General features: G+C 43.4%; 1 protein-coding gene and 2 non-coding genes across 3 annotated transcripts in view; all 3 read left to right on the forward strand.

The window, feature by feature from the left end:
• The window catches only part of LOC112125455 (translationally-controlled tumor protein homolog), a 5,323-nt gene extending 371 nt beyond the window's left edge, over positions 1 to 4,952 (forward strand). The window contains exons 2-6 of the mRNA XM_026653840.2: positions 19 to 92; positions 976 to 1,163; positions 2,310 to 2,415; positions 2,948 to 3,064; positions 4,726 to 4,952. Of these exons, the coding sequence (XP_026509625.1) occupies positions 19 to 92; positions 976 to 1,163; positions 2,310 to 2,415; positions 2,948 to 3,064; positions 4,726 to 4,728 (488 nt within the window). The 3' untranslated portion in view covers positions 4,729 to 4,952. The remainder of the gene's footprint in view (positions 1 to 18; positions 93 to 975; positions 1,164 to 2,309; positions 2,416 to 2,947; positions 3,065 to 4,725) is intronic.
• LOC113407329 lies at positions 4,534 to 4,665 on the forward strand. Its single transcript, XR_003369972.1, has one exon. It is a non-coding gene; the product is annotated as a small nucleolar RNA SNORA31 (small nucleolar RNA).
• An 858-nt stretch (positions 4,953 to 5,810) lies between the features above and the next one.
• LOC113407371 lies at positions 5,811 to 5,945 on the forward strand. Its single transcript, XR_003369976.1, has one exon. It is a non-coding gene; the product is annotated as a small nucleolar RNA SNORA31 (small nucleolar RNA).
• The last annotated feature ends 14,991 nt before the right edge of the window (positions 5,946 to 20,936 follow it).

Below are 20,936 nucleotides of genomic sequence, written 5' to 3' on the forward strand. Positions count from 1 at the left end.
GCCGCGCTCTCCCCGCAGAGGATGAGATGTTCTCCGATATCTACAGCATCCGGGAGGTCGCCGACGGGCTCTGCTTGGAAGTGGAGGGGAAGGTGAGTCACCGGGGCAGGGCCCGCCCGGGGCTGGGGGACACGTGTCCCGGCAGCTGCTGGGGACGCTGCTCCCTGCCCGGGGCGCGCGCCGGCCCCGAGCGCTTCCCCGGGACGCAGGCCGCGGAGCTCGGAACTACCCCCGGCCCATTTCTGGCCTATTGCTCCCCAGAGGCCCGGCCTCTCCGCGGGTGTAACCAGCAAGGCTGTCTGGTAACTGATCGGCGCCGGCCGGTAACCTCAGCTGCTCGCTCCGGTCTGCTCGGGGCCAGCAAGCAGTTTCAGGAGCGAAGCTGCTATGGTGTGGGGGCAGCTCTGGCCAAGCTCTGTTGGCCCTCCCCGGGATATCCACGCTTAGAGTAACAAGGGCCGGGGGTTAACTTGGAGACCAGCACAGTTGAAGGTAACTCACCTTATTTTGGTCCCTCCTGCTAGCAGATCAGCTAACTATGGTTTTTAGCCCTTTCCTGAAATAGTTACCAACTTGATTTGTTGCTAGTGACTAAAGGGAAGCAAGTCACCGAGGTGACTGGCATGTCTGAGAATACCTCAGCTAGATGATTGACATATCTGAGAATAGTCTGTGTAGCTTTTGGTGGTGGTTTATCATTCGTATCAGGACTTGGCACAGAAATAGTATACCAGTACTGATAGATATCTTTAATCTGTATGGAAGTCCTAGCCCTACTTATCTGATAGGACAGTCGAAGAATTCAGCGCTGGGTTATTGTTAAATAATGGGGTAGTTCTATAGTCCACTTCAGCTTTAAAATGAGCAGTTCCTGAATTGCCTGACAGCAACAGTAGGGGTGAGTTGATGGTGCTTTTCTAAACAATGTAAGTATCATTTTCTCTAATAAGCTTTTGGTGTTCTCTTTAAATCTAGATGGTCACCAGGACAGAGGGTCAGATTGCTGATGCTTTAATTGGTGGCAATGCCTCCTCTGAAGGTATTGAAGAAGGAACAGATCCCACAGTTATCACTGGTGTCGATATAGTAATGAATCACCATCTTCAGGAAACTAGCTTTACAAAAGAGTCCTACAAGAAGTATATCAAGGACTACATGAAAGCGTAAGTGAAAATTGGTGTTACCCTTGAACTCACCTGTGAGTGGTACTTCACAAATTTCACCTCCTTAGGTATCCTATTCCCAAAACCAAGTGAGTGTCATGGTAGATGCTGATATGCGGTGTGGTCATTTTGACACTTTAATAACTTCGGTGTATTTGAAGTGGATTTTAGCCCACAAAGGCTTATGCCCAAATAAATTTTAGTCTCTAAGATGCCACCAAGGACTCCTGGTTGTTAGTGTTCCAATAGTTTGCCATCATTTGAGACTCGTGCTCCCCTATACTCAATCCTCATTTCAGACAATGGTCTTAACTAAGGTACAGGACTTGTTCATGAGGTGTAGGTCTTACCCTTGCCTTCCTGTTCCATTGAGTGTTGCAGGCTTTTATGTATAAAACAGGAATGTTTCCTCTACTTCACACAGTGAGGCTTGATGGGCTAACATTTATTAGGCCTCATCACCTTAGATGAGAGGCATTCTAGAACTAGTATCAGAGGGGTAGCTGTGTTAGTCTGAATCTGTAAAAAGCAACAGAGGGTCCTGTGGCACCTTTTAAGACTAACAGAAGTATTGGGAGCATAAGCTTTCGTGGGTAAGAACCTCACTTCTTCAGATGCAAGACTAGAACTAGTGTAAGTCTAGAATATTTGTAGGTAAATGCTTGTGTGTTATAAACTGTAATCTAGATTTCCAGGAAGCTGTTTAATTTGACACAACAGAAAATGTTCCATTGCCTAAACTTATGCATGTAAATAGAATTCTGATCTAATTATCCAACTGACCAGCATCCAGACTCATAACTTTCTTCCCTCCAAGTGAAAGGTGCCCCCTCCATCTTGGGCCCCTTCTATCTATATATCTACATACATAATTTTTTTTTTTTTTTTTTTAGCTTGGAACAGTGCTCTTGCAGCTATGGAACTCTACCTAATCTCCACACATCCATGAAAGTACTGTTAGTAGCTTTTTTAGCAGCCAGAGCATTTTGCCTTGCAGGTGTCAATAGTCAGGGAACTGGGGGTATTAGGAATGCTGGTTCAGCAACAGCAGGCAAACTTCTTCACCGTTGGCATGAAGTGACCCCAGTCTGCTGAACATCTTTGTTTGTTAGATTCTAGTTAAGAGCTTATTTTTTTTCTGTTTAGAATCAAAGCCAGACTTGAGGAACACAAGCCAGACAGAGTAAAGCCTTTCATGACAGGGGCTGCAGAACAAGTCAAACACATCCTTGCGAACTTCAAAAATTACCAGGTAAGCTTAAATAGCTTTAACTATTTTTGTAGTATAAAACAAAGGGATATAACTGTGGTGATTGGGGGGGTGCCTTCAATTTACCTTTTTCCAGGCTGTCTAGTCATACTTTATAAATGGCTCTAATGTGCTGCTTGTTCATGGCTTTCCTGAGCAGCAACAGAATGGAGTTGACCTGACTCTTGACTTTCACCGCCTACAAGGCTCTGAATAGAAATAGTACAGTTGACCAAAGTCTAAATATCGCAGCTTTGCCCAGCTGTTGAACGTACAGTGGAGGCCTTGAAAACTGGCTTACTTATTTGGAAGGCTCTAATCATAAGAGCTAAAACTCCTCCAAAATGGGCTTAGATTCATTAGAAGTTGATGGCACTTGCCCAAGAAAACTTTCTAGATCTGGATGAGTTGGTTGTGTGGTGTGGCTTTTTTCTCTTTAAAAAAAACACTGTCCATAGAGTATTTTGGTTACTCATAGTTAGTCTTTACCTCATAGTACATTCATAATTGTAGTAACACCAATTCTTTCTCAAAGTTCTTTGTAGGTGAGAACATGAATCCAGATGGCATGGTGGCTCTCCTGGACTTCCGTGAGGATGGAGTAACTCCATATATGATTTTCTTTAAGGATGGTTTAGAAACTGAGAAATGTGTAAGTACTGAGCTCTAGAGTCAAATTAACAACATACTTAAATATGTTGTTAAACTTCCCTGGTGTATAAAATGTCCAGTGTTGCAATATAAATGTTGCAAGTTACTAATTCAGAGTAGCTTTGGGACTAGAATTACCTGTCAAAATGTCGATGTGACTGCACTGATTTTTGGGCTCCATACTGGTGGGTAGGTGGTGAAATTTAATAGCCTCTGATTGATCGCTAGTTTGACCTCCTATCTATATCTAATGGTCCCTTCTGGCATTAAACTGTGAATTGTACTGAAACAGTACTAGAAGGCATCTATTATCAAAGATGTGGTCCCACTACAGAGAGACTAAATCAGAGCAGTGGTGGTATATTTCATAGTGTGGTGTTCCCCATATAGATTCCATCCTTTTTCTCCGGTAATCCTGGTGGTTCTTACCTAACAGTATACTAGGGCAGTATTTAAGACAAGATAAAACCTCTAATGCAGGTGATGTGGTTTCTTGGGTTACATTCCAGTACATAAACTCTAGATTGCTGCAGCCCCATTATACTCTAACTGTTCATCTTGGCTCGCGCCTTCCCTTCAAATTCAATTGGCCTCAAATTTAGTGAATTACACAACTTGGCCAAAGCAGGTTAAATACCTTCAGGTTCTAGAAGTGCTCTTTGAAGAGTCCTGGACTGGGCCACAACCCATGAAAAGAATTGCTGTTGATCATAGTGATGAAACTGATGCAAATACTGACTCTGTTCTCTAGTCATCAAGTATCCAGGATGGAATTAATTTGATTATAATCAGCCACAGCAAACCCCTTCCTTTAGATTACTTTGATGGGGCCAGTACTGCAGTTAAAGTAGCTGTGAACAATATTAATCCAGGAAAACCAGGTGCAAGGCATTAAACTTGCACTAAAGTCTATTGTAAATTTTCTGGTATGTAAGTGTTTTAAAGGTGGCCAGCTAATTTTTTCCCCTACTCTTGTAGGATATCAGACAAATTTCGTACAGCACTAACTATGCCTGTTAACTCCTGCAGCTCTGATTTCTCAGGGACATGTAGTTTTCACACTGTTAGAATAAAGTAGTGAACAATGGGAGTATCTTCCCCACTTGGGCTGAGCAGAAACTTTTTTATACATCACTTTCTCAATCTACCAGTGCACTGAAGGTCTAACACTATTGATTCCAGGGGTGGGTAGCAGGAAAATTGTTCTCTTGGAATGCTCTACCTTGAAACTGTCACACAGCTCCTCTTGACTTTATCAGATTTGTACCATATTCTGTAAAGCTTAATCAGTCTTGTCCCCTGTGAACCTGAACTTGTATTCAGGAGGTGGCATAAGATGAACCCAGTCACATTGCCCTGCCAGCAATGGAGGTGGGGCAGGGGAGGGAAGAAATCTAGGTGGCCATGGTTCTGTTTGGTATCTTTAGAAAGCTCAGAGCATCAGTAGCTCTGAAAGCTTGTGGAAATGTTATGCATCCTCTGATAGACCTTGAGCAATTCTCCTGCTGCTCCTGGGTTTGCACTGTGATGCAAAAGGAACTTCCTTGTGCTTTCTGCCTGCCTGGTCATGTGGCAGCTCAGACTGAATTGGGGAACACATGCAGAGTTTAGAGACACCATTGCTTGGCTGAACCTGAAATAACCATTGTATTCTTGTTACAGTAACAAAACCAAGCAACTATTTTGGATCACCTGTCATCATAACTTGCTGCTGCTCTTTCCTCATCAACACAACACCAGGACTCAGCAGTGTCTACCAACTGGACTGATACCATCTTGAGCTTTATTCACTTATTTTTGACCCTGATTTGGAGTGGAGGCATTGTTTTAAAAAAAAACTTGTCATGTAGGTTGTCTAAAATAAAACTCATTAAACCCATTCTAGGTAATGCCTGTTGGTCTAATGTGTTTCTTAAGCTGAACTACTACAGTAAGCTTGCTGCAAGTCTTGTGCCCAAGGACCTTTATACTTTATACTAGCCTGATCCTAGTACACTACAACTTAAGACTGTCTTCAGATAGACTTCATGCAAGTCACTACTTGAGACACTGGAATGCGAGCGCAGGCTCCTAACTTCTGCCTGCCTAGCAGTCTGAGGTGAATAAGGGAAATGTCCAAAGAAGTGCCATCATAATGAAGTGGACCTTCTGCATCTCTCACAGTTCTACAAACTGAAGTAATTAACTCTCTGGAAGAGATACCAAAAACCAATAAAACAAAACTGAATTTAAAGCTATTAATATGGAGTATTGGCTGAGCTTCTTTATCAGGCAAGGATATTTGGTTTCTTTACATTTGCACAGCAAGCTTAAAGCAGGGGGAGAAGATCTCAGTAACAACACCAGAATGCAGCTGTTGAGCTAGTGCATGTGTACGGGGGAGGGTGTGGGAATGCAGCTAATATAAAATTACAGTATTGCTTTATGGACTGTCTACAGCTACTACCAAACCATGGAGCAGTATTCTCACCGTGAGCAGCAGTGCGTAAGTGATCAGTGATAGGATTAAGTAGACTTCCAACTGGCTTGATAGGTGGGACACTGAATATACTTGAACTAGCTAAAATATTCCCAATGAAAATATGAAGTAGGTTGTGACAGGAAAATAAGTGTTGGAGAAAGGCAATAGAGACCACCTTGCTACTTAGGTAAAGAATGCAGGGCTGGGGTTATACCTTACAGCCCCTTCAATAATGTACCCAGCTTTTAATTGGGTGTTAGTCCTTGCTGGAGGATTGTCACTAATAATGCATCTACTTGACAGACCTGGAGCATGTGACCATTGCTTCTCTGGTCCTCACTAGGATGCAAGAGTAAAACCGTTCCTTGCGCTTTCTGCCTGTCAGCCTGTGGCAGTCCAGATTGAATAAAGGAATATAGCTAGCCTAGAGCGATTCCTGTTAAACTAAAATAGCTTGACATTAACAAGTGTGGCAATAGATAGAAGGATTGGGTATACCTTTCCAATCACAATAGCCTCTTCAAAGGGTTTCTGCTACCTGTGACCAGTTTAGGGTGGGGTTCAGAGCAGGTTGCTGTTAGATCAGAATAGAGCTGTTACAGTAAACAGTGATGGAAATAAGATTTAATCTTTTCCCCACCATGGACTTATGGTCGTCAACAAAAGTAAATCAGATACTTTAGTCTGTAAGTGGCAATCTTGATATGCATTCAACTTCCAGTCTAGCATAGAGTCCCATCTCATTACTCTCCCCCCTCCATCTAGCCTACAATCACCAGCTTTATTCCTGGGGGAAGGCTGATTTGCACCCTTCCGCCACACTGCAAAGTTATTTCACTCCTTGACCCTATAGCAGCCCTTTCAGGGAGAGAAGGAATGAGATACTAGCCCCATGCACTGTTACGGGCTTCTTGCCTCCTTCCCTTCTGGAGTGGGTGGCTTTAATCTGTCCTCATTGAAGCATTGTTGTGTTGGGCTGGATGATAGACCTCTTTGGGCTCAACCTATTATTTTTCTAGTTTACATACCCAAGATGGAGTTTGAAGCTGCACTGTGGCCTAATACACCTGGGGTGGGTTGTACAGAAGGACTTCCTAATGCTTCATGTAATATCTATAGCCAACTACTCCCCCTTATTGAAATTTCTTTTGGCTGTCTTCTTCCCCACTTAACATGTAGTCAGATTAAGTGACCTCAGTGATGAATAATGAAAGCCTAAGGGCTTGTCTATCCTTGAAAGTTTTGCAGCTTCAGATGTACCCAGATGTATGTGAAGCAGCAGCTCCCTCATGTGGATACAGTTAAATAGGTATAAAAGTTTGTAGTTTAGTCCTCATCCTGAACTACAATAATCTCATCTGCTATAAATTACCTTTATAACAGCATGGATTTCTATAATTATAGTGGTAGTAAATCACACCCCAAAGTGCCAATTACTACAGTGTACCTTAAGTGTACATTCAGTCTAAACTTTGCTTACAAAAATGAGGAGTCCGGTGGCACCTTAAAGACTAAGATTTATTTGGGCATGAGCTTTTGTGGGTAAAAAACCTGCTTCAGCTGTATCTGAAGAAGTGGGTTTTTTACCCACAAAAGCTTATGCCCAAATAAATCTGTTAGTCTTTAAGGTGCCACCGGACTCCTCATTTTTGTGAATACAGACTAACACAGCTACCCCCTCTGCTTACAAACATTTTTGGTCCTGTTCTAAAATGTAGGAGAGCAAGTGTGATGCTTTGGTGGAGGATTCATTAGACAACGTGAGCCCTTGATTGAAGGGGTTTTTCTCCCAAGTCTTTGTCAAAAGTTTGAATAAAAGAGATTGGGCAGCTGAACTGAAATCCTATTTCCTTACACTTGTTTGTGTGTGTTAAAAAAATGCATTATCAGCCATGCAGTCATAGCCACACCCTCCCCAACTTAAGTTTTATTCTTGGTTATAGGCCTAGGAATGGTTCCATCATCCAGCTTTGGTTACTAAAAAATTAATGCAAAAAATGGATGTCAATCCCCACCAAGTGCTGATGCCTGGCTCAGTGGTACAGCTGATCACTTGCAGCAAGCAAACCCTGGCATGCTGCAGAAGGTGAATGCCCAGAAAATTCAAAGCAATTTGGACTGACTTATTAGAGGTCTTTGATTCAGGTAAACCCTGAATCTATGTCCCTTCCCCTCCCTTTATCTTAACCCTCTTTACATCATGATATATAATGAATGTGATATTTAGGGGGGAAATTACTCTTAAAAAGGGCTGTAGCAAGAGAAACTGCTGCGTATGTGGTGTCAACATCATGTCTTTCTGGTATTCCTCAGTGCTATTATGGGGGGGAGGGCATGGATCAGTGTTCACATTGCACTCTGTCAATGCCTGGCCTGGGCCAGGGAAACTAATGACCCAACCACCAGACCGAATTCTGTGATGAATCCTAGTCACGTGCCACCTGATACATGTTGTGCATAGACTAAGAGTTCTATTATTTTCTCCCTTTCAGTGAATAGCTTGCATTTCTCTAAGCAGCCTAACTGCTTTCCACCACAGCTGTCTCTCTTTGTCTTAACTCAATGCTAACTACCAATTGATAGTATTGTTGCACTCATCTCCCAGCCCTACAAATTATGCTCAGTGGTTTGCAGTTCCTTTAGCATGTAGTGCTTCAGTCAGTTAAAATCCAAGTGCCAATTACTCAGCTTACTAAAATCCAAATGCCACAGCACCTGCTAGCTTCATCCCATGCAATCCTGTTTTGTAAAAGAAAGCAAGATTTGGCTTGTAATAAACTGCTGCAGGGCAGTTGTTCCATTATGTTCCACTGCAACTTGAGACCATTGCTCCTTGTTCTGTCATTTGGTACCACTGAGAACAGTGTAGATCCATCCATCCTCTTTCAGGTAGTTGAAAGCAGCTATCAAATCCCCCCCCTCATTCTTCTCTTCTGCAGACTAAATAATCCCAGTTCCCTCAGCCTCTCCTCATAAGGCATGTGCTCCAGCCACCTAATCATTTTTGTTGCCCTCCGCTGGACTCTTTCCAATTTTTCCACATCCTTCTTGTAGTGTGGGGCCCAAAACTGGATACAGTACTCCAGATGAGGCCTCACCAATGTCAAATAGAGGGGAATGATTACGTCCCTCGATCTGTTGGCAATGCTCCTACTTATACAGCCCAAAATGCCGTTAGCCTTCTTGGCAACAAGAGCACACTGTTGACTCATATCTAGCTTCTCGTCCACTGTAACCCCTAGGTCCTTTTCTACAGAACTGCTGCCTAGCCACTCGGTCCCTAGTCTGTAGCAGTGAATGGGATTCTTCCATCCTAAGTGCAGGATTCTGCACTTGTCCTTGTTGAACCTCATCAGATTTCTTTTGACCCAATCCTCTAATTTTTCTAGGTCCCTCTCTATACTATCCCTACCCTCCAGCGTATCTACCACTCCTCCCAGTTTAGTGTCATCTGCAAACTTGCTGAGAGTGCAGTCCACGCCATCCTCCAGATCAGTAATGAAGATATTGAACAAAACTGGCCCCAAGACCGACCTTTGGGGCACTCTGCTTGATACCGGCTGCCAACTAGATATGGAGCCATTGATCACTACCTGTTGAGCTCGATGATCTAGCCAGCTTTCTGCTTTTCGCTAGTCTGCTTTTGCCCCTTTGAAAAAAACAGTTGTTACATACGTTTCAGTTCGTTCCTGTTATCTGGACTCTGTAACATCTAACTAAACTGAAGTGTGTAACTGTAGCTATTCCCAGTGCTATGAATTTTAGGTCTTGTTACTTTATTCCTCCATACAAACTAGAAAAATCTAGGTGTTTAATACTTCTAAATAGTTACAAACCTTTTTTTTCTGTACTCACCCTGGTACTACAGGTGTGGAAGGTAGAGGCCTAGGACAATCAGTCTTGGAATATAGAAATGACCATCCCATCTATGCACTTGGCTAAAGCCAAAGGCTGCTGCATTAGCCAAGAGCACTAACAAGGACCTGCAAAGGAAGAAATAAAAAAGGTTGGGCTGAGGGGTTTGGATTCTTTAGGACACAGAAAGTAGTCCTGGAAGTTTAGACTGTGGCCAGCTGATGCCCCAGGAAGATTAGGGTGGGGCAAGTGCTGAGGAAGTGAGGAAAACGCAAGAAAAGTTTTTTGTTTTTTTTTTTATAAAGTTCAGGGAGGTGAGTCACCTTTCACGGAGCCTGTTCTACTCTAGCTCTGCTTTTATATTTATTTTTTGATCTATGGCTTCCTATAGCAGACCCTTTAAAAATATAAACCATGCCAGCGGCAATATAAACAAGGAGTCTAGTGTCATCTTAAAGACTAACAGATTTATTTGGGCATAAGCTTTCATGGGTAAAAACCCGCTTCTTCAGATGGTGCCACCGGACTCCTTGTTGTTTTTGTGGATACAGACTAACACGGCTACCCCGATACTTGACAGTTGCACTATAGTGACCCTTTGTTTTCCCATATTGCCACTGAGCACCTTTACAAAATGTAATTCAGCATCTCGGTGACCTAGTAACGCTATAGGCTCCACCTCTTCCACTACTGCTCATCACTTTGAGCAAACACAATAAACCTTCAGAACTCCATTGCGTTGTCACCATCCCTTAGTGCAGGGGTCCCCAACACAGTGCCCGTGGGTTCCATGGCGCCCGCCGGGGCGTCTAAGTGCACCCGCATACTAGCCGGCAGACGAGCATCCACCGAAATGCCGACAAGCAGCGTTATCCAGAGGCATCGCCACTGAAATGCCGATGATTTTCAGCGGCGACGCCTCTGGATGACGCTGCTTGTTGGTGGCATTTCGGCAGCGACAACTATTGACATTGCCGCTTGTCGGCAGCATTTCGGCGGATGCTCGTCTGCCTCCACGGTCCTCTGTGGCTCGTCGTCTGGCACCTGCCAGACAAAAAAGGTTGGGGACCACTGCCTTAGTGCTTTGGCTACATGGGAACACTTGGGAAAGTTAGGGCAAATCAGCTAAATGAAGTCAATGCATGTTCAAGCACATTAAACCCTTGTGTGGATGCTCTCATTCAGGAGTGAAGTGAGCTTAGCTGTAGAGTCACAAGGTGGGTGAGGTAATATCTTTTACTGGACCAATTTCTGTTGGAGAGAGAGACCAGCTTTTGAGCTCTTGTTCAGGTCTGGGAAACTGTCAGAGCTAAATCCAAGGTGGCAGATTATTTAGCATAAGTAGTTAGGACATATTTCATGAGCCCATTCAAAGTTAAGTGGCCTGTTAACACCTGTCCAGTCATTCGGGGGCGGGGGAACGGCGGGGGGGGGGGGGGGGTTGTTGTTAGTGGGTTTGGGATTTTTGTAATAAACCATAAATCCAAGGTCTCTCTTCAGTCCCTGATTTTTAGTGTGTACCAAAGTTCTGAACTTAAGCTCCCAGGTCCATCAGTTGAACATGTGCATAGGTTTCCTTTGAGGCTGAGGTCTGGTAGGTCAGATATCAAGTGGTCGCTTTGTGAAAAGTGTTTGCCCACAGGTGATAGGATTTTTTTGGAAGGGGGTCTGTGATTTTTTCTGGGTGAATTCCCTTGAAAGTATAGTGAGTGTCTGGTTTCATGTGCATAGTTGTTACTAGGGCATTTAATGCAGTGGCTGAGGTACATCCCATCTTGTGATAGTTCTCTGCAACAATGCTCTGAGGGTACTTGACTCCTGAATGAGAGCATCCACACCCGGCTTTAACACACTTGAATGTGCATTGGACTTCAGTTGATTAGTCTTAACTGTCCTGGGGCCTGGGCTATACTGAAAAATTATATCAGCATAGCTGCAGCTGCATCAGTCAGGGAGTGTGAAACAGCCACACCCCTCATTAACATAACTGCATCTCCGCTGGGAGCTATGTCAAGGGGAGAGGACTTCTGTTGACATAGCTAAGGTTGTTTGGGGAGGGGGTGTTCCTATGCTAATGGGAAAAAACCCTCCTGTCAGTGTACACTGAGGCTATGTCTACATTACAGATTTTAAGAGGTCCTGTGAGATGTGCCTGGAATCTACAAACTAGGGTTCTTAATCCTACACTAGCCACCAAATAAATTAGCATCCATGATACCTTACAATAGGATATGTGCATTTAAGCCCTTCATTCTACCCATGATGTAAATGTCTCAATAGAAGAAGAAGAAAAAAATCCCTGCAGGTCTGGGTAAAAAATCTTGCTAAATTAGTCCTAATTATTTAATTTTCACTGGATTTTCAATTTGACAATCCCACTGACTGGCAGCTATCCTGATGCTTCTGTAGCTCCCATCACTGATAGTGGAGTCAGATGCCTCTATTTAGAGTGTTCCGTGAGTAAAAAACAAAAAGCTTAAGTGACACAAGAAACGCTCAGAAGAAAGTGATCGAAGCCCAAAAAATCTTGTGTGGGATTTGTCAAAAGCGCTCAGCATTGGCCTGACTACTCCTATTGAAGTACCATTGACTTTACTGGGCAGAGAGTGAGGTGGATGCTAAAGAGCTTTGCAAACTCCTACCCTATATGAACAGTGCGAGCACCAAGTTATTGTTGATAAAGCACTATAAACGTGACTAATGCCTTACATATAGAAGCCAGCCTGTGCCACGTACCATTCAAGCTAATGGCCCAATCCTGCTAATCCTTAAGCATGTGAATAATTTTACTCATGAGTAGTCTGAGCCTCTGATCATTGGCAACTTTCCCAGTGTTCCCCTTCTGGTGCTCTGACCAAGGCAAGGTTTAATTCAAGACTTCAATCTCTTTGGCCTTGTCTACACTACAAAAGCAGCCATGTTAAGAATCTCACTAGGATTACATGAGTAAAGTTACTCCTGTAATAAGTATTTGCTGGATGAGGCCCTAAATTAAGATGGTTCTTGAAGAGTAATGATCACAAACATGGGAAGTGAAAAAAGATGGGTAACAGCAATACAAGGGTAGTTCTTTGAAGTTTAGCGTATAGGCTGCCAAGAGCTGTGGTGTAAAATGGTAGGAGCTCTTCATCTAGCAAGTAACAAATTATCAGGTTCATAGATCTCCATTGTGCCAAGAGAAGTTGAGCCTAATTTCAACTGGTGTTATAAAGGGTGATTTTTTTTAAAATCATTACTTTAATATCCAGTATTAGTTGAGTATTGACTGGCAAGTATCTATAATGCTACTAGAACCCTGGCGTTTCATTGAACAGCAGACAGCACAGATTGGGTTGCAGCTTCTAACGCAGCGTTATTGCATCAGCACACTTGGAAATACCACTTCTGACATCAGTTCCAAGTGAACCTGAGTAAGCAGTTGCGCACACTGAGGAAAGAGATGAGTAACCTCTTCACGCCCTCCTCCTTGTACTCAAAGCCAATAACTGACTCAGAACATTGTGTGAGCACAGAGACTTGCAAACTAAGAGAAAAGAGAGACCTGACTCCATTCAGAGGGCAACTGTTTTTTTCTTTTCAAGTCTAAGTTCATCATCCCCCTGCCTGCCCTCACATCAAGACCCTGCAAATTCTCTGGCATTGTATCATGGACAGGTCCCATGGACCCAAAAGCTGAACATAACAAAGGAACATGGGTGGGGGTGGGGGTTACATCCAGAAAGAATATTTAATGAATTAGGCTGCCAGCAAAGAACTTCTTTCATTTATGATTTAGCTCCCTGACACCTTTGTGATACAGTAACTATTCAAGAAGAACAGGAGTATTTGTGGCACCTTAGAGACTAACAAATTTATTAGAGCATAAGCTTTTGTGGGCTACAGTAACTATTCAAGAGTAGTCATAATTGACTGCTTCCACACCTCCTTAATTACTGGCAATTTACCAGAATGTTACTGTTTATATATGTATTTCTAAGATTTTACAATACACTATAATAATAATATAAGATAAAGGGGAAGAATGCTATAATATAAATAGGCTGAAACAGGGAGGGGAAATTACAAACGTTTATTTTTGAGCGTAGCATAAAACACTCTGGCATTCTATTCTCCCCGTAAGGGGGGTTATTAACATACCTGTTAAATTACTTACATATGGCAGAAGAAGGGAGTATTAAAAAAATTCACCATTTATTACTAGTCTTTAAAGATTTGTGTACAAAGACTTAGGGTCAGACTCTGAAGGGTATTTAGGAGCTTGACTCCCTTTGAAATCAATGGGATCCAGGTGCATAAATACCTTTTAAAATCTGGGCTTTATTTACCAGGAGAGTGACCCCAATTCAGTCGTCAGTGGCTGGCAGCTGACATAAGTACAACAGTGATGCCTCCTGTGGCTGATTTATGCCAGTGTAAACATGTTAAACCAGTTTAAGTGCATCTATTAGGGATTTGCACCAATTTAACTAAACTGATTTTTAAACGGATGTAATTAAACTGGTAGGAAAGTACTTTGGAAGTAAAGGCAAGGCCTTGTCTATATTCTCCTCTATACTTGCATGTAGTAGGTGCCTAGTAGGTGATGAGACAAGAACAACTGTCCTCCAGTGTCTAATTTCCTGTGGAATTTGGCTTCTCCCCTCCCCAGTGCTATGCCTCAACAGACAACTATCACTCGAGAGACAAGGTGGGTGAGGTCAGATCTTTTATTGGATCAACTTCTGTTGGTGGTAAAAATACAAACTTTTGAGCTACACAGAGCTCTTCTTCAGGTGACTCCGTAGCGTGAAAGATTGTCTCTTGCCAACAGAAGTTGGTCCAGTAAAAGATATTACTCCCCCCCCCCCCCCCCTCTCAGGCTTTGTCTACACTAGCACTTTCAATCGGTCAAACTTTTGTCAGTCAGGGGTATGAAAAAAAAAAACCACCCCGACCAACAAAAGCGCCCGTGTTGACAGCACTATGTCGGTGGGAGACACTCTTCTGCCAACATAGCTACCGCTGCTTGTTAGGGGTGTCTTAATTATACTGGCCAAAGAGCAGTCTCCTGATGGCAGAGAACGGCTACCTGGGAGACCTTGCAGTGGCACAGCTGCAGTGGTACAGCTATGCCACTAGGTCTGTAGTGTAGACATAGCCTAATATCCTGGGATCAGCATGGCTACAACAACACTGCAAACAACTATCATTGGAGTCATTTTGTTCCACTCATTCATTATTTACATAAATCTATTCTGCCCCCACCCAATAGTCTGGAAATAGTATCAACCAATATGGGAAATATGCAGGAATTCTTTATTTCAGCAGTTCCCATTCTGGCCCATGGGCCATTAAAGGCAGGGAGGTCACATACTGCTGGTTCTTCCTCCATTTCCAGCAGCTTCTAGGGCCGGCTAGGTTCTTCATTGCAAGGTATGGCTTGGAGAAGCAGCTGGAAACATGGAGGGGATACCAGCCTTATAATCTGTGCTATTGCCACTAGTAGATAACAGGAAGGGAGGTGATAGGAGCTTCACACAGGGACTGCAGCTGTCAGCCACCAGCTGGAGAATAATACCAGGTAAAAGGGAATGTGGCTGCCCCCTGAACATTCCATCCACGTGCTGATTAGGGGACAGGCTGCTGTCATAGCTTGGGAGGAAGCCATCTGATAACTCACACGCTTCCACTTTTAACGTTACAGCAAAAACCCAGCCACGCAGTGACAACTCCCAGCAGCCACCACCGATTCCCAGTCTGAAGCTCAGTGGAACTGGATTAAAATGGCTGCAGGGAGTTCTAATGCACACCTCTGGTTGCGGGAATAGCAGCTAGAATGGCAGAGGCCTCGCCAAAGGGCCAGATAGGACTCAGGGTAATGTTGGGTTCTACCCAGGGAAGCTTGGGCCTTGTACAGTTTTCCTGCCATCTAAGGGAACGAGTTTATTGGCAAACATAGACTTTTGGACTATTGGGAAAGCCTTTTGTTTGTTTTTAAACTAAGAGAGCGTTTTTGCCTTCCACTCCTGTTTGTAAGATAACCCCACTAGCTTAGGCACAGTTTCCTTCTCACCCTGTACTGAGGACTCTCTTTCCCATAATGCTGTATTTTTACCCGGCCCGCCCCACATCACAAACGGCTTCATTTTACTCCGTTTCCTCTCCCAAGAGATGGCTGGGGAAATGTCACCTCCCTCCAGCGGTGGGATACAATCCTGCAATCACATCAGTTGTGCTTATCACATCTCTCACATCCCATTCTGCACCTTCGATAGAGCCAACATGTGTGTCACACAGATTTCTGATCAGGCCCTTTGTGAGGCTTTCAAACAGTGGAAGACGTTGGATAGGGAAACCCTGCAAATAAGATGACAAGAACCCAGCCTGTCATCCAATTCACAGGTTAAGGTGGAGTCACTTAACTTTTACAGTGCTGAAAGGGAGCATTGTCCTCTTACTACACACTTACAAACATCAGAATGGCCATACTGAGTCAGACTAAAGGTCCCTCTAGCCCAGTATCCTGTCTTCCGACAGTGGCCAGTGCCAGGTGCTTCAGAGGTGGTGAACAGAACAGGTAATCACCAAGTGATCCATCCTGTCGTCCATTCCCAGTTTCTGGTAAACAGTCTGGTAAAACGCTCAGAGCACGGGGTTGCAGAACTTGGGCTCTGAAGAGGAGTATGCTTGTTCTTAATACCTCCTCAATCCCTCTTCTCTCCACAAGGATGGGTGTGCTCCTGCCTGATCTATGCTGCCTGGCTGCCTCCTTTTGGCCACTAGCCTTCACGGCCTAGGCACAGATATGCATTGGGCTGCCTGCCTCTTCCTGAAAGGTCCAGTTCAAATTCCTCACTTTCACCCTGTTATCTTCCTGGCCTAACTGGGAAGACATAAGCTGACAGTAGGTGATGTCAGGCATACAGGTCAGAGGCAAAAGTACTGGTTCCACTCCAGACTCCACCTGGCCCTATCTCATCAGCCAAGCCCTTCCCTTTTTCCTGCTCATCAAATAACTCCCGCCGCCCCTCCTTCACTCCATACACACACCCAAATACCTGGCAATTATCCAGTTTTCCTAAGAATTAAAATAGCCAGAATGTCATTTCATGATTGAGGTGTGTTAATATTTCTACTGTTCAGCTGCTTTGGGGATGATGGCTACATTACCACAAAAAGTCCCCTAAATATGGCAGGCAGAACCCCAAGTTAACAGCTGCAGTGTGACCACCACAATACTGATATAGCATGGCAGTTTTATATCTAGGTTATTTTTCTAATTGCCTCGGATGACTAATAAGGAGGCCATGCCTGGGGGCAGTGGAGTATTGTGTTAACTTACACAAGAGGATGACAGGATGTCCAGATGATTCAAAATACAAGTTATCTCATACCCATTAGCTTGTAGCCATTTAGCCTTTCACTGGGATCCTGTCAAATCTCACAGGCTAAGCTGGTTGACCCAGGTCAATGCTTGAGTGTGACTCTTCTAAGGCATTGTCTACCTAGGGGAAATTAACCAGCATCACTATTCCTGTGTGGATGCTATTCAAGAATAGGAGAGATTTTATGCCAGAATAATTACTTCCCTTCCAACGCAGAATTACACCAAATTTCTTCTGGAATAGAGAATGCAGAGTGTCCACATGGGGAGCTATTGCAACATAGTTAGTCTGGAATAGCTCTGCTGGTTAATTTTCCTGATGTCGACAAGTCCTAAGGAACACTTACATGCAGCAAGTAAGGCTGGTAAGTCACTTCCTTCTGAGTCAGTACAGCGCCAATGACTCTGCCTAGTGCTAGGGTTTGTCAGCTGAGACATACAATCAAGTTCTTGACCACTTGAAAGATCATGCATGAGACGAGTGAAGTGTTAACACTGTTGGACAAATCCCTGTGTGGGTAATAACAGAGTCTACCTATGTTAGAGGAAGAAGAATTGCCATGGCGTTAAAGTAGGGGAACTGGCAATAAAGAGATCTGGACTCTATTCTCTCTTCAGCTGTTGGCTTGGTGTGTCACCTTGTACAGTTCACGTACCATTCCTGTGTTTCAGTTTCCCCAGCCGTATGATGTGGATAACACCTATTCCCATGTGCTGCTTTGCCATATACCTGACAGAAGAGGCGACAGGGGAGATATAGGGCCATATTGTTGCATCGGGGGAGCCAACTAGCAATTGTGGCCCTGGAAACATGCCAGCTGGCTGGCTGGAGTACAATTCCCAACAATAGAGACAACTGCATAAGTGACCTGTAAAAGAAACCAGTGATTACTCTATCCCTCCCCCCTTCAATCTGTCCCTCCCACACACCGTTTTTCATTTAGTTTGTTTGTTTTCAGTTCTTTATAATGTATAATAAGTCTTCATTCCTCCCACTTCCCCTTCCTCCCTCCCCACCGCCCTTTCCCCCCAAATAATTTTTTTGGATACTCCCCCTCTCCGTAAGAAATATCATATATTGACTTCTCTTTTGCTGGAAGACACTTTGGAGAATTAGTGGCCTTGTGAGAACCCCTGATGGAGAGGGGAGAAGAGATTTTTAGTCAGGTGTAGGGTGACTGGATGTTCCGATTTTATAGGGACAGTCCTGATATTTGGGGCTTTTTTTTTTTTTAATGTGGGCTCCTATTACCCCCCACCCCATCCCGATTTTTCACACTTGCTATCTGGTCACCCTAGTCAGGTGGTTTAAACTCTTTAATTTAAATGGGCTTTTTTAAAAAATATTAAACTGACAGCTTTCATTAGGAAAGATTTAAACAACTCACTTCCTCAAAGGAAAGCCTGAGGAAGCTCTGCCTCCAATTCTCCCCTCTTCCAAAGCAAGGCTTGATCTTCATAATAGTTCCAAGATAACAAACAAGCAGAAAAGAAACTAACAAATCAAAAACCATCCAGAACATTTACATTATGAAGAAACCAAAAGGTCACACACTTTAAAAAAAAATCTTTGCAGGTCACCTTTAATATCATGGTTAGATTATCATTAAGAACCTGTGCTGGTGGATTCCAGTCTGAAGAAAAAGGAGTACACCCCAGTTCAGCACATATGTGGACAAATAAAATTTAAGGGGGAAGACGAAAGAGAGACCTCTAACCACTTCCAGCAGTTCATCGATGAATGAATGTGGTCTGCTTTCTTGGTGGAGGTTTTGATTTGTATACCTAGAATTTGCATTAATGTCCCACATTTCAGGGACAGAGGGTATTTATTTATAGTTATTGGAGTTCGGCATAGGTGGCTTTTTTTTTTTTGGAGCAGATTGGGAAGGGTTAGTCAGAAGCTGGTAATGGGAACTCATAACAGCCACAGACAATTAAGGAAGCAGATCAATTGTCAAATCTGATGAGAATGTTCATCAAGTGATGCAGAAGGTGTGTGGGGCTGTACAGTCCACTCCTGGTACACAACTGCTGCTGGAGGCTGAAAGAGTTGTATGTGGGGCACTGGGACCAGTAAATGTTATTACTGTGGCCTTATACAGTACACTTCAAACAGGCCTCAAAGTGCTTTACAAATCTGCCTAAACACTAGTATCCCAGTTTTACAGAAAGGACAAATGAGGCATCAATGTTAAGGGTCTTGGCTAAGGTTATACAGCAATCCAGTGGCAAAGCCAGGAACAGAACCTCAAAGTCTCATCTCCTAGTCTGTGCTCAATCTACCAAATTACAGGTCAGTTTTGAGCAGAAAGCAGGGGCTGCTAGGACATGTAGCTCCCCTGGAGTAGCTGGAAATTGGGGCTGGATTAGGGAGAGGCAACCAGGCCTACTCCTGATGCTTTGATGTTGCACTTCACGTGGTACAGTTTTACTGCATATATTTAATATATTTGAAAGCGAGCATTAAGTACAAACTAGCTATTGACCCAGTTGCTAGACTCAATGCAGAATGGTTCATTCGGGGCAGTTACACTCCGGCGGAATAGTGTGCAGCATTTTCACTTAGCACTGATTACTTTGCATTACTTCTGTTGTAGCAGCGCCACACAGCCCCAGTCATTGGTCAGGATCCCATTGTACTAGGTGGTGTGCAAAACCAGATGCATTTGTCCTAGGCTTTCCTCCTCAAACAAAGTAGCACTATTAAGTCAGATGTAAAAAGCCTCTTCCATGGGATGCTCCTGATCTGGACTTGGGACAACCAAGATAAATAGCTCCCAACGTTTTACACAAAACATACTACACTCTAAAAAAAAGAACAGGAGTACGTGTGGCACCTTAAAGACTAACAAATTTATTAGAGCATAAGCTTTCGTGGGCTACAGCCCACTTCTTCGGATGCATATAGAGTGAAACATATATTGAGGAAATATATATATATACACACATACAGAGAGCATGAACAGGTGGGAGTTGTCTTACCAACTCTGAGAGGCCAATTAAGTAAGAGAAAAAAACTTTTGAAGTGATAATCAAGATAGCTCAGTACAGACAGTTTGATCAAAAACTGTCTGTACTGAGCTAGATTATCACTTCAAAAAAAAATTTTTTCCCTCTTACTTAATTGGCCTCTCAGAGTTGGCAAGACAACTCCCACCTGTTCATGCTCTCTGTATGTGTGTATATATATCTCCTCAATATATGTTTCACTCTATATGCATCCGAAGAAGTGGGCTGTAGCCCACGAAAGCTTATGCTCTAATAAATTTGTTAGTCTCTACGGTGCCACAAGTACTCCTGTTCTTTTTGCGGATACAGACTAACACGGCTGCTACTCTGAAACCTGTCATACTACACTCTGTGACAGGACACTAGGTTATACTTCTCGAAGCACAGTACAATACATTGTCACTGTCTAGAGGTTTGCAGGTTGGGAATAATGCCAATAGATACAACGTATCAATGGACTGTATCACCATAGAACATTTACAGACAACAATCTCGGAGAAACATTTAGCTACTTAAAGGTTACTAGAAAACTTTATGGAAAGTCATTGCTGTTTACAATGGCAAGCTGCTTTCCAGGCTTACAACAGTTGGGATGTGACCCTATAATGCTTCTTTCTCCCCGAAAATTCCTATCAACTTTAATAGGAATTTGCCCAAGTAAATGTCGTGTTATCAAAGCCTTAAACACTAGTTCAAACAAGGCATAAGGGCCTTCAGATGTTATTTAAAAAACAGGATCATAGCATTAAAGGTAGGATAAAAGCAGAAAAACCTGAGGTGTCTGTAAAAGGTCTCTCCCTCTGACCTGGGACAGGCCAATCCACACATACTGGGTTGTCTGTCACATACTGAAGCAGCAGGAATACAAATGAAACTGTAAAAATTTCAAACATGAATCTAGGTAGGCACCTTCTCTCTCCTGAGCTACCCAGGAGCCGCTGACGTCTCACCTGTTACTCCCACAGCACTTAGAAGACAGGACAATTTTGTCTAGAAATTTAACTAGTCCACATGCTGGATTTTTGCCAGGCCAGGATGCACTGATAGCGCTCCCACAGGCCACAGACTGGAGACATTTCTGTGAAAACTCTTGTCCCTGCGAGGTCCAGCCACTGAGACCTTCCACAACTTCTCTTAAAACGGGAAATCCTACTATCACTTTTAACATGATTTTTATTGAAA

Source organism: Terrapene carolina, unplaced genomic scaffold (assembly GCF_002925995.2).
Source record: "Terrapene carolina triunguis isolate 2854851 unplaced genomic scaffold, T_m_triunguis-2.0 Scaffold18, whole genome shotgun sequence".
NCBI classification, from domain to species: Eukaryota; Metazoa; Chordata; order Testudines; family Emydidae; genus Terrapene; species Terrapene triunguis.